The 12006-nt window shown below is 37.2% G+C and overlaps 1 protein-coding gene across 1 annotated transcript in view; it reads right to left on the bottom strand.

The window, feature by feature from the left end:
- Positions 1 to 2509: 2509 nt before the first annotated feature.
- Positions 2510 to 12006, bottom strand: part of LOC141660579 (uncharacterized) — an 82253-nt gene continuing 72756 nt past the window's right edge. The window contains exons 2-4 of the mRNA XM_074467570.1: positions 2970 to 3831; positions 2754 to 2840; positions 2510 to 2646 (exon numbers count right to left, since the gene is read on the bottom strand). Of these exons, the coding sequence (XP_074323671.1) occupies positions 2510 to 2646; positions 2754 to 2840; positions 2970 to 3831 (1086 nt within the window). The remainder of the gene's footprint in view (positions 2647 to 2753; positions 2841 to 2969; positions 3832 to 12006) is intronic.

Genomic DNA, 12006 nt, shown 5'->3' on the forward strand with positions numbered 1-12006 from the left:
TACAAATGGAACTACTGAGAATACAGGAAATACTAAAGATTTTGCTTACTAAGATTTCTCTGTTTTTGTGTTTCTCAGCTATTTCAGTTATTTTTCTATTTGCTACTCTCTTGGTTTATATAATACCAAGATTACAAAGTCAAAAAGACTGAACAAATATAAAATCTAACAGTCTTAAGCTTTGCTGCTTTTCGTCCTCTATTACCCAGTTAATGGGCTTCCACAGTGTGTTTGTATACATCTCGACGGTTGTGTGTCAACTTTCACTATTCAACTGCTGTTTGAATTCTTCATATGATCATCCGTCGACTTTCAGAATATCCATTGATGATTTAATTGATCATCCATCAACTGCTATATTAAACATCCGTTGATAGTCATTTGATAATTCGTCGATGGCTTTGTTAATCATCCGTCAGTAGCTATTTTAGCACTTGACTCTATATCACTTATGCAGAATTACAAGACATCAATTATGTACAATTAATCAACCTATTCTGCATATCTAGTTAAAGTCAACATGACTTATATGCTACTACAGATTCTATACAAAGGTGCATACATAACTGTGCTACAAACTTATTATTAAATAAGCAACTCATCCGTCGGGACTATAATGAGTTATCCGTCGGGACTATAATTCTTATCCGTCGAGTGCTACATTATTTCACTAAGTAAAATCTACTTAGATGTTTTGTTTATGAAATCATCAAGTACACAACATATGCCCAACAAGACTTCTATAACTACATTGAAAAATTACAAGAAAACAGAGATCACAAGATACATTACAAATAACAAGAAAAATTACAAATAACAAGAAAAATTACAAATAAGGAGAATATATAGTTAGACTCCTATAACTTTTTGACCCATATACCCTCAACATTTTCTCTTCTATTACAAACACTTACATCATCAATATTAGTAGGGTCACATGTAGGGATATTAGAACAGAATGAGGGAGGGTTCCATGAGGTGTCTTTAAGAGCATCTTCATTGTAAACATTATGATAGTCTCGAGTTGTCGCCGATAACACAACGAACCAATTAGCATCAACTGGATCCTCAATATAAATACTTGGTTGACTTGGTCAACAGAGACATATTTGTCCTTTCTGTGACCTGGTCGATTGAAGTTGACAAGGGTGAAACCAAGATCATCGGACTTGACACCTTTGTCACTTGCTGCCCATGTACATAAAAACAGAGGGACCTTAAATGCGTGGTAGTCTAATTCCCATATTTCCCCTGATCACCCCATAAAATTTTAAATCACTCTCTATAGGATTCATGTCCTTAGCACTAGATACTTGGACTGTCCTCGCAACTAATGACACACCATTATTCTGAATTACCCTTGCATTATCTCGATCCTTTGTGTGGTATCGGACCCCTTCAACATCATAACTTTCGTAAGTCAAAACTGAAAATGAAGGTTTCCCAGCCAACCATCTTATAGTTTCAGATACGGCTTCCACATTCTCCCTTATTTTTGTATTGACCTACATGTAAATTACTGATGCATATAAGTGGCTACAAATTTAAAAACACGACTTATAAAAATAAAAGAGAAGGCAAAAGAATGTAAACCAACTTTTTGTTCAAACCAATCGGCAAATTGTCTATTGTGCTCTCCCAATAGCCACTGTACACTCTTCTTTTTCCCTCGATAAATCCCTTCCAAATATTTTTTATGCAGCCTGAAATTACTTACATCATATTCGACTAAACTACACCAAATACAACTTTAACAATTATATGTATACTTTTTATGTTTTACTTACGTAACATATGGTTCCACTTCCGAATTATTACAAAGAAATGAAAGATAAGCCTCATCTCGTTCTTTTTCCGCAACTGACTTCATAGTCACACCACCGATTGGAACAGAAATTTTTTCTTCATCTTTCGGAAGACCGGCTGTTCTACTACTCTCGCTATAGAACTCACTGCAAAATTCTATTGACTCTTCTTTGAGGTAACCTTCAGTTATAGAACCTTATCGGTTTCTTACATAACTCTTCAATCTTTTTTTGAAGCGTTCAAATGGAAACATCCATCTATAAAAAACCGGTCCACATAATCGCAGTTCCCTTACTAGGTGGACCATAAGATGTATCATAACGTCAAAAAATGACGGAGGGAATATCTTCTCTAACTCACACATGGACAATATCACATCTGCTTGTAATTTATTCAACTTCGACACATCTACAACTTTGTTGCACAGAGAGTTGAAGAAAAAACACAATCTTATGATACTAACCCTAACATTTTTCAGAAGCACTAAACGAATGCAAACAGGTAGTAGTTGTTGGAGAAGTATATGGCAGTCATGGGACTTTAAACCATACAACTTCATATCAATCATTGATACACAGTTTCTTATATTTGAAGCATGTTCGTATGGAAGTTTCATGTCGTACAATGATGCTAATATTGTTTGTTTTTCTTTCCGGGAGAAAGTATAAGGGTCAGGAGGTAGTTATGTTCTTTTCTCACCTACTTATGGAGCTAAATCTGGCCGTATTCCCATGTCAACCAAATCAAGACGCAAGGCAAGGCTGTCTTTACTCTTGAATTTCATGTGCAGAAGTGTCCCAATTATATTATCACACACGTTCTTTTCGACGTGCATGACATCTAAACAATATCGAACATGGTGAAACTTTCAATACTCTAACTCAAAAAAAATTGACTCTTTTTTCCATGAAGACTCCACCTTTTTTGGCTTCCCCCCTTCCCAAAACTGAACCTAAGTCGTTGTTGTTGCCCCAACACTTCCTCTCCGCTAAGTGGTTCAGGTACACGACCAAATTCTTGTTCTCCATTAAAAGCTGTCATTTGCCTCGTATACAGATGATAAAGATCTGAATACCGACGATGTCCTTGGTAGCTCATTTTTCTATTACAACTTAGATATTTAGCCACGGTCTCATCACCGCATACTGGACAGGCCCTCTAACCCTTATTAACGCACCCCGACAAATTTCCATATCCCGAGAAGTCATTTATTGTCCACATCAAGATTGCCTTTAGAGTGAAAAAGGATTTGGTATGGGCATCATACACATTTGGTTCACCTTCCTCCCACAGTTTTTTTAAATCGTCGATCAGTGGCTGGAGATATACGTCAATATCATTACCAGGCGCTTGTGGGCCTGAAATTAATGTTGTTATCATCATAAACTTCCTCTTCATGCATAACCTTGGAGGAAGATTATACGTTACTAACATAACTGGCCAGTAGCTGTACCGATTATTTAATCCATTGTTGTGTGGATTTATACCATCGGCCGCTAATCCTAGATGTATATTTCTTGCCTCGCTACCAAACATAGGCCACCTATAATCTACAATTCTCCAAGAAGGATAATCAGAGGGGTGATGCATCTTTCCATCTTTGGATCGATTATTTGCATGCCAACTCATTAATTCAGCAGTAAATGAAGATTTAAACATTCTCTTAAATCTGGGGATTATCGGAAAATACCACATAACCTTAGCTGGCACATTTACCCTAACTTGACCATCTTTCCCAACCTTCCAGCGAGAGAGATGGCATTTGGGACAATCGGAAGAAGACTCGAGAACTGGACCCCTGTATAATACGAAGTCATTTGGACAAGCGTGGAATTTAATATACTCGAGGCCTAAATCAATCAAGGTTTTCTTGGCTTCATATATATTAGACGGAAGCAGATTATCTTTAGGAAGAATTGATCTAATTGATTGAAGCAGATCAGTAAAAGCTTTATCGGAAACTCCAAACCTAGCCTTCCAATTATGTAATTTTAAGACCGACTCTAGTTTAGTACACTCACTTCCCTGAAACAGAGGTTGTTCCGCATCGGTAACAAACCTCTTAAAGTTATCTGACTCTTTATCACAATCTTCCCTACTATAGGTTGTTTCACACACGTTAAATGTTTCTGAAATTGGTATGGGCTTCGAGGGAGGACAAGTACTACCAACAGATGACCTAGTACTATTATCATGGTTTTCTCCATGCCAAATCCAATTAGAATATCCTAAACTAAACCCTGATTCATAAAGATGACCTCTGATTATATTCACAGAAAACTTTTTGAAGTTAGAGCAGTGTGGACAAGGACAAGGAATTTTCTTGGGGTTTTTAGCATTTTCCTCGGCAAATATCAAGAAGTTTTCAACACTAATTTCATACTATAGAGAATCCCTATCGGCTTTTATCCAAGACTTATCCATTTAAAACCACATGGTATGTCACTAAAAAATTCAGTATAAGGCTTATATTTATTTTATAAGTCTAATATTTATTTTAGAAGTCTAACTTGATTTTAAGTATGACAACCACACATAGGGCAGACTATAAACGACATAAGAAAACTGAGAATTTATATTATACATAATGCATATTGTTATTCCCAGTGGACTAACAATGAGATTTACAGAAGGGGGGTTGAATGTAAATCTCAAAACTTTTTCAAGTTTTGAGCAGTTTCTAAGGCTAAGTGTTTTAATGAACAAATGTGTGTGAATTGCTTGAAGCTAATACAGACATATATATATCCAAACACAAATGTAAAGAACACAAAGAACTTAAAAACTTTTCTGGTGGATTTGTTGTTCCACCAGAGATGTGTTATTTCAGAAAATCTCTGATTCAAAGAATTAAATCACAGTTGCGTCCTAGTACAAACTAGATGATTTTCTCTCTGGATTTTTCTAAACAGCTCTGGAAAATTCACCATCTAATTACTAGCTGCTACTTGGTTTATATATATCACCAAGTTTACAAGTGAAGACAAAACTGTAAAATACAATTAAAAGATTCTTCACATGTTTCTTCTTCATTTCTCTATCCAATGCAATTTAGGTTTAGCTGTGAATCTTTGAATACTTCCTAGTTTGCACCAGAATGGAAATGCTGCATTTTCTTGATTCCTCCTAGAGGCTGCCACATTCCAGTTTGTCTCTGTCAACCCATGTGCCTCTGTCAGCTTATGAATTGTCACTATCAACTGCTATTGAACTAAGCATTCGTTTAAGCTTTCATCTGTTGATGACTTTATCCGCTGAAGCTTTATCCATTGAAGCTTTATCCGTTGATGCATTAGTAGTTGAAGCTTTATCCCATGAAGAACTCATCCGTTGATGGATGTTATCCGTTGAAGCTTTAGAGACATCCGTTGAAGCTTTATTTCCTATCCGTTGAAGGCCTTTAATATCAGTTGATACTACTTCACTTATACAAAATTACAAGGCATGAAATATTTACAATTAGCCCTCCTATTTGCATATCCACTAGTAGTCAACATGACTGATAATTTCCCACAACATCTATGAATTACAACTTAAATATAGAGAATGAAATGTGCAACAATACTAAACTTATTTCTAAGTAAAGCTACTCCTTCAACGGATAGCCAAAATGGTCTTATCCGTTGAGGCTACAAACACTAGATTTCTACTTAAGTGCTTTGTTTAACTTATCATCAACCTAATACACATATTCCTAACAATCTCCCCCTATTTATGTCTACTAGAACTGTAGGCATAAATTTGGGTTTAACTTGATGATAACAAAACACTTATCAAACATATGAACTGAAATAAAGTAGAAATTCAAAAGTGCTGCAAAAATGTGTATACTAAGATAGAATTGAAGAATTACATTATTTCCAAGGGTGCTCCTTTAGCCTGAGTAGATTAATTTATTTTCCTTTGATCCCTTGTTTTCTTCCCTAGCCTCCTATCATTCTCCTCTATTTGGAGTTGGAGTTGTCTGTAGAATTCAGCTTCATCTTCTTCATTGATGTCCAACTTAGATTGCATATCCTTGAGAGTTTCATTACTGGCAATCTTGAGTTGATCTTCAAGTCTGAAAAATCTTCTGACTCCTTTATTGTCTCTGAACTCCATCAACCAATGAGGTGATTTATGAACTGTAATTCCTCTCTCTGGGATGAGTAATGTTCTAGGCAAGGCATTGGGCTCCTACCAAGTTTTCCTTATGTTGGCAATCTTGTTGAGAATTTCAGTTTTGGTAGTCCTGGTAAAGCCAGAATCCCTTTTTATAGCTGAGTAGACTCTAACCAAGGTAGAATAGCCTTTATTCAGAATTCTGTAAAGAGGCCAAGTCCTTTTCCCACTTCCTTTATATTTGAACACTAGTCTTTTTGGAAGCTGTCTGTAGGCATCTATTCCCCTTACTTCCTCCAGCTCATCCAGATATAGTTCAATGTCTGTAAATTCCTTTATATCACAAATGTGAACGCAATCATCCTTTGAGGCTTGTGGCTTAGGCTTAGGCTTCTGAGTGAATTTGATTGAGGTTAGAGGAGGTGTTGATTCAATTTTTCTTTTATGTTTCTTTGATGGTGGAGAAGTGGTTAAGAAAGTGGGCAATTTGATGGTGTTCCCAATCAATTGGTTCCTCCTTAGGAGTGATTGTTTCACCATGGATGTTTATGAAGGGGTGAGGCACAATGGGTTCAGGAATAGAAAGTAGTGGTTTGGATTTTGATTGGGTTTCTTCAGTTTCATCTACAACCTTCCTTTTTGCATTGGCCTTCTTTCTGTTCCCTTTCTGCCATTCCTTTCTTTCTTTACTTCTTTCTTCCACATCATCACTAAGCATGTCCCCCATACCTACATCTTCACCCTTGTTTTCAATTTCTTTATTTTCTTCAGCTTGACTTGACTTTAGCTGTTTTTCAAGCTTTACTTGTGCTCTTTTGTCAGCCTTTAGCTTTTTAGCTTCTTCCTTCAACCTTCTGGCTTCTTCCCTCTTGGCTATTGAGAATTTGGGATGTTCTTGTATCACACAGATACTCTTTCCCTCTCTAAAGATAATAGCCATGTTCATTCTTTTAACCACATCCTTGGTCTCCTGTGCTTCATGATATTACCACCCAAAACCTTGTCTTCATCAGGCTTTGGAAGAGGAAAATCCACTCCTTTCAACTGAGAAAGGCTTAGAGGGTTCTTTGTAGAGTCCTTATTGGATCTATTGTTGGTCTTGGGAACCATAGGTTTCAGATTCTTGGAAGAAGTCTCTCCAACCTTATTCCTCCTTACTGGCTTGAGCTCCATAATGATTGGCTCCACCTCTGTTCAATGCTTCACAGATTGTGATTTTGAAGTTGTAGAACCAAAAATTTGTTGCATCCTTTCATCAATTCTCCTCCTTTGCTCTTTGACTTTCATCTCAGCTGCTGTTATCTGGATTAGATCAATTCCATCAAGCTTTCCTTTGATTTGAAGTGTTGGAGAAGTGGTGATGGCAGGAACTAGCACTTTAGATATTTGAACTTTTGTTGATGGCTCTCCTTCCCCTTCCCCTTTATTCTCCCCCTTTTTGTTATCATCAAGGATAGGGGTCAAGCCTTGTGCTTTTGCCAGCTGCAATAGTAGACTTGTCTGAGATTGTTGATTTTGAAGAATGGTGACCACAGAGTCTTCAATGACTTGAACTCTGTTTTCCAACTTGGCCAGCCTCTTGTTAGCATCAGATTCTCTCCTCAATCTCAGCAACAAATCTTACATTGTACCATAAGGCATTACTGAATCCAACTTCTCAGAATTGTAGGATTTCAGATCAGCAATATCCTTTTTGAGTTCATCCACACTCAAATTCTGTCTGATGTGCTGCAACTGCAGAAGATGCAGAGAGTCTAGATGAGCTTGAAGAATAGCCTTCGTACCAGCATCTGAAGTGTCCTGAAGGGCCTTTTGAATAGCCATAACCTGCTTGACCAAAGCTACACCAAACTGTCTTGGTGTAGATTTCTTTGTCCATGCCCATTCAGGTAAATTTGGAACAGAACTTGGGCCTGCATCTCCCCCTAAGTTCATGCTCCCATCCAAACAAATAGAGTCATCATCATTAGAATTTACTTCAAATTCTTCAGATGGCTCACCAGCTTGAGTAGGCATCCTAATAACAGCAGCTTTATTTCTTTGAAGAGATTCTGAAGTGTGCACTATGTTTAAAGTCTGCTCTGCCTCCACATTGCCCTGAGCAGCAAAAAATTGATAAGCTGAAACAGGATGAGTAAAATGTCAGCATCCAAGGAAATGTTATCAATTTCAGCTTTGTAATGTTGCTGAAATTGTCTTCCCTTTTCAGCATCATCCACAATCATTGACTCACTAGCAATGGCTGGATCCACCCTTATAGCTTCTGTACCTGCTTTTCTCTCATTTTCTCTATATTCTTACATCAGGGGCTCCCCCTGGCTCACATACACCCTCACACCCTCACCCTCACCTACTAAGGTGACACTCCCCTCACTCACTTTTGCCATGCTGGAAGAAATAGCATGCATATTTTGACTCTCAACCTCTCCTTTTGCCTGGGAGCAACCCAGCCTCTCACTCAAGTTATCACTCCCTTCCCTCACTCCTAGAAGTGATTGTACAGTAATCATGTCTTCTACACTTGGAATTGATTCAGTTATATGTGTAGAGACCATCAACGGATAGGGAGTATCCGTTGAAGTGGAAACTGATGATATCAACGGATAACTGCTGTTAAGCTTATCCGTCGAAGGACAACCACTTGTCAATGGATGAGAGATATCCGTTGAAGAAGGAAAAGATGTAGATATTGAAAGTGACATAATTTTTGAATCTGTGTGAATTGATTTTAAGTGAGGTGACACAGATTCTTCAACTACGTCTGAAAAAATTGGCTAATGATCCAACAAATCATCTAAAATATGATGATCACCAGGATTTGAGTGGGGCTCCTCCCTGAGTTTTAAAGAGGGAGAATCATGAATTAATGTGAATATCATATCCACATCCAGAGATGGTGATGGAGAATTTGGTGATTGATGTGTGTCTATTATGAGAGAATGGGGCTGTGACTCCACATTTGCTGGAGCCACATCAAGCTGAATTTGAGAAGGCAAAGATACAGGTGGATGTATCTGTGCAGTGTGTGCCCCTTGTGTTGAAACTAGGGTTTTAGCCTTCTTTCTTCTTAAAAAGGCTTTGATAGGTGAATGTGTGGTTTCAGTGTCCCTCCCTCTTTTGTTCTGTGTCCCTGGTTGGGGACTATTTTCAATAGCTGCATCCTTTTGGGAGGATGCAACTACGGATGTGTTTGAATCCTTTTGAACCACCACAGTCTTTTGAGAAACTGTGGCTTGGCTGGCTAGGTTACCACTCACCTCTCCCACCTTATCCTGGGGGGTTTCTTGATGTTCACCCCTCCCCTCACCACTCACACCATGTTCACTCCCTTCAGGGTTTATGGTAGTTGTTATAACTGTTGTCTTTTGAGAAACAACATAGGTGGTTTTCTTTGACTTATGTTTTGGAATTTTAGTTTTGGTGGCTTTGGTAGGAATCTGTTGGGACAAAGACACAGATTCCATTGCCACACTAGAAGGCAAAGAAACAATGGGGTTGGAAGAAGTAGGAGTTCAAGAAGTATTTACCTCACTTACCTGAGGTGCATTCATTATTGGAAAATATACCAATGGCACCTGGCTGTTGAGGTTAATTCTCACAAGGTCTGCAAGGACCCTTTTCTCTTGTGCCCAGCATTTGAGTTTATTGCTCTCATTAGTTATGACCAAACCTTCAGCAACATGGTTAGCCAATAACATAAAGAATCTAGCATAGTAGATGTTATGAGGTCTATTAGCTTTGTTACCTAACCTGGAACCTAATTCTAGCATACACAGTTGCTAAAATTAAAGTACCTATCAGAAACTATCATATAGAGCATATTAACAAGAGATGAAGTAATGGCATCAAAATTGCTAATCTTCCCAGAGAAAACCTTGATAAAGGCATCTCCAAGAAAACTCCATTCTTTCCTAAGGCCCTTCCTTCTAATGCTCCCTAAACTAACAGAATCAATAGTATAGCCTATGGAATCTAACATAGCAGATACATCATTATCAGTGTGTGGTGTCATGGCATGATTCTCAGGTAACTTAAAGCAAGACTGTATATCATCACAGTTAATACAGTAATCCTTACCTTTGAGAGAGAAAGCAATGGTCATATATATGGAATTGAACTCTACAGTTGTCCAAATCTCCTCAATTACCTCACAATAGATAGTTGGGGCTTCCAGCATTGCATAGCTTAGTTTGCAGTTCTTGATGAAGTCCATCATATTGTGATAAACTGAGTGGGCTTCATTCTTTTCCACCAAAGCTACGAAATAATTCTTTTCATAAACAAATCCAGACTGAGACATAATCTTGACTACTGGTGCCATTGTTGTGAGTAGAGGTTGCAGAGAAAGATTGAGAGTTTTGGGAGAGAAAGAGAATAAAACTTATGAGAAAGCGTAAAGTGAAAATAAGAATTCAAGGGACTTTTATACTTTCTCGAATTAAAACGTAAATAAAATGATTAAATGATACTTTTAAGTAAATTACAGTCGTTTGAGAACAAAGAAAACTGTAGAAATTCTGAAAACTGCCTTTAATACAAATACATACAACTGTGTATATATGTATCAACGATTAAGTAAACGAATCAACGGCTGTGACTCACTTAAAGTAACTGATGTGACAGTTCAACGGATGAGATAAATAGTTAGCCGTTGAAGATTAACACAGTTTTTTTATCCGTTGAAGGATAAAATTACCAGAAATGTGTTTATCTTTCAACGGATAATGAACATCCGTTGATAGAACAATTTTGGCTTTCAACGGATAGGGAATATCCATTGATAGAATAATCTTTACTTAAATCCAACTTTGTTCTTGCAACAAATTTATTTCAGGCTCCAAAGCAAATTATAATAAGGATATGAATTTATGAATAATTAAGCATACCTAGCTCACTTACTAATCTTGTGAATGTTGATTCATCAAGTGGCTTGGTAAATATGTCTGCAATCTGCTTTTCACTTGGAACAAAATGAAGTTCCACTGTACCTTTCATCACATGTTCCCTTATGAAGTGGTACTTGATGTCAATGTGGTTGGTTCTTGAATGCTGCACCGGATTTTCAGTAATGGCAATGGCACTTCTGTTGTCACAGAATATAGGAATTTTGTCAACAGTTAGTCAATAGTCAAATAGTTGATTCCTCATCCATAGTATTTGTGCACAACAACTACCAGCAGCAATGTGTTCAGCTTCAGCTGTAGATGTAGAAACAGAATTTTGCTTCTTGCTGAACCATGATACAAGCTTATTCCCTAGAAATTGACAGGTGCCAGTTGTACTTAGACTCTCTATTTTGCAACCTACATAATCTGCATCTGAATATCCTTTTAATAGCCACTAAATGAGACTCTTTAGGGTTAGCTTGAAATCTAGCACAGAGACATGTAGAAAACATTATATCAGTTCTACTAGCAGTTAAATATAAAAGTGAGCCAACCATGCCTCTATAACTTGTAATATCCACAGACTTTTTAGTCTTGTTTAATTCAAGCTTGGTGACAGTGGCCATGGGAGTTTTTGCAGATGAACAATCCATTAAGTCAAATTTCTTTAAAAGATCATAAATATATTTAGTTTGACTAATGAAAATTTAACCACTAACTTGTTTAACTTGTAAACCAAGAAAATAAGTTAGCTCTCCCATCATGCTCATTTCATATTTACTTTGCATTAACTTAGCAAACTTTTTACAAAGCTTATCATCTGTAGAACCAAATATAATATCATCTACATAAATTTGAACAAGTATAGTAGAGCCATTAACATTTATAAAGAAAAGAGTTTTGTCAACAGTACCTCTTGTGAAGTAATTATCTAGCAGAAATTTTGACAAAGTCTCATACTAGGCTCTAGGTGCTTGCTTTAGTCCATAGAGTGCTTTCAACAGATAATACACATAGTCTGGAAAATTTGGATCTTCAAATCCTGGAGGTTGGCTTACATAAACTTATTCCTCCAATTCTCCATTCAAAAATGCACTCTTGACATCCATTTGATAGACTTTGAAATTGGCATGGGCTGCATAGGCTAGAAAGATTCTGATGGCTTCAAGTCTGGCAACTGGAGCGAATGTCTCATCAATATCTATTCCTTCTT

Source organism: Apium graveolens, chromosome 5, assembly GCF_009905375.1.
Source record: "Apium graveolens cultivar Ventura chromosome 5, ASM990537v1, whole genome shotgun sequence".
Taxonomy (NCBI): Eukaryota; Viridiplantae; Streptophyta; class Magnoliopsida; order Apiales; family Apiaceae; genus Apium; species Apium graveolens.